At 62.7% G+C, this 946-nt stretch overlaps 1 protein-coding gene across 1 annotated transcript; it reads right to left on the reverse strand.

Moving 5' to 3' along the window:
* Positions 1-6: 6 nt before the first annotated feature.
* SOX14 (SRY-box transcription factor 14) lies at positions 7-940 on the reverse strand. The gene is made up of 2 exons (XM_031060349.1): positions 655-940; positions 7-501 (listed from the first exon to the last, which is right to left on the reverse strand). Exons 1-2 carry the CDS (start codon positions 924-926, stop codon positions 204-206), a joined length of 570 nt encoding a protein of 189 aa, XP_030916209.1. The 5' UTR covers positions 927-940; the 3' UTR covers positions 7-203.
* Between the last annotated feature and the right edge of the window lie 6 nt (positions 941-946).

Below are 946 nucleotides of genomic sequence, written 5' to 3' on the forward strand. Positions count from 1 at the left end.
GCATCCCCGAGGCAGCGTCCGCGTCTGTCCCGGCCCGGCGGCGGGCGGCAGAGTCCTGGTTCGGGCGGCCTTTTTGCTCCTGCAGCTTTTATGTACATGCACACACGGAGGAATCCCAGTTCCAGCTGCCGGCCGGGGCGGGGGGCACACGCACGCACACACACACGCGCCTGTCGGGGTGCGGGCGGGTCGGTGGGTGGGTGTTACATGGCAGTCGCGTGTGCTGAAGAATAGGGGTCTATCCCAGTCTTGGTCATGCCTGGGAATAATATGTAGGCAACTGGAGGTTGCAAACTGGAAGCCGACCAAGCGGTACAGTTACATGGCACGACATAGCCCGGGTTAGTTGGCGAGGGGTGAGTGTGGGTGTGTTGGCTGGGGCAGCTCAAGCTGCCGAACGCCCCGTTCTGGTATCCCAAGGTGGAGGCGTAGGGCAGGGTGCTGGTGGCTAAGGTGTGAGGAACCTCAGTCATCTTCTGAATGGCGCTGGAGCTGAACTGGCTGGGGTCAAGTAAGGAGTAAGGTGCTGAGGTGGGAGGCAGGAAAGCCCTGGCCTTCTCCGGGGAGCTCAGCAGCGAGTCAGTGGCCCCCACGGGAAGCCCGGCGGCCTTTAAGGGATCTGTTTCCCCGAGGTAAGGCAAAGGGAAGACATACCTGTCCTTTTTCAGCAGGTTCTTGGGCTTGCGCCGGGGCCGGTACTTGTAGTCGGGATGCTCCTTCATGTGCTGCGCCCGCAGCCGCTTGGCCTCGTCGATGTACGGGCGCTTCTCCGCCTCGGAGAGCAACTTCCACTCCGCGCCCAGCCGCTTGCTAATCTCCGAGTTGTGCATTTTGGGGTTCTCCTGGGCCATCTTGCGCCGTTGGCCGCGGGACCACACCATGAAGGCGTTCATGGGGCGCTTGATGTGGTCGCTGGGCTTGGACATGCTTCGGCCGGGCGGCTCTG

Source organism: Geospiza fortis, unplaced genomic scaffold (assembly GCF_000277835.1).
Source record: "Geospiza fortis unplaced genomic scaffold, GeoFor_1.0 scaffold118, whole genome shotgun sequence".
NCBI classification, from domain to species: Eukaryota; Metazoa; Chordata; class Aves; order Passeriformes; family Thraupidae; genus Geospiza; species Geospiza fortis.

Coding starts and splice junctions, on each gene's coding strand:
- SOX14 (XM_031060349.1), bottom strand. CDS start 926: ATGTCCAAGCCCAGCGACCACATCAAGCGCCCCATGAACGCCTTCATG. Junction 502..654: donor AACCTGCTGAAAAAGGACAG/GTATGTCTTCCC, acceptor ACTTGACCCCAG/CCAGTTCAGCTCCAGCGCCA.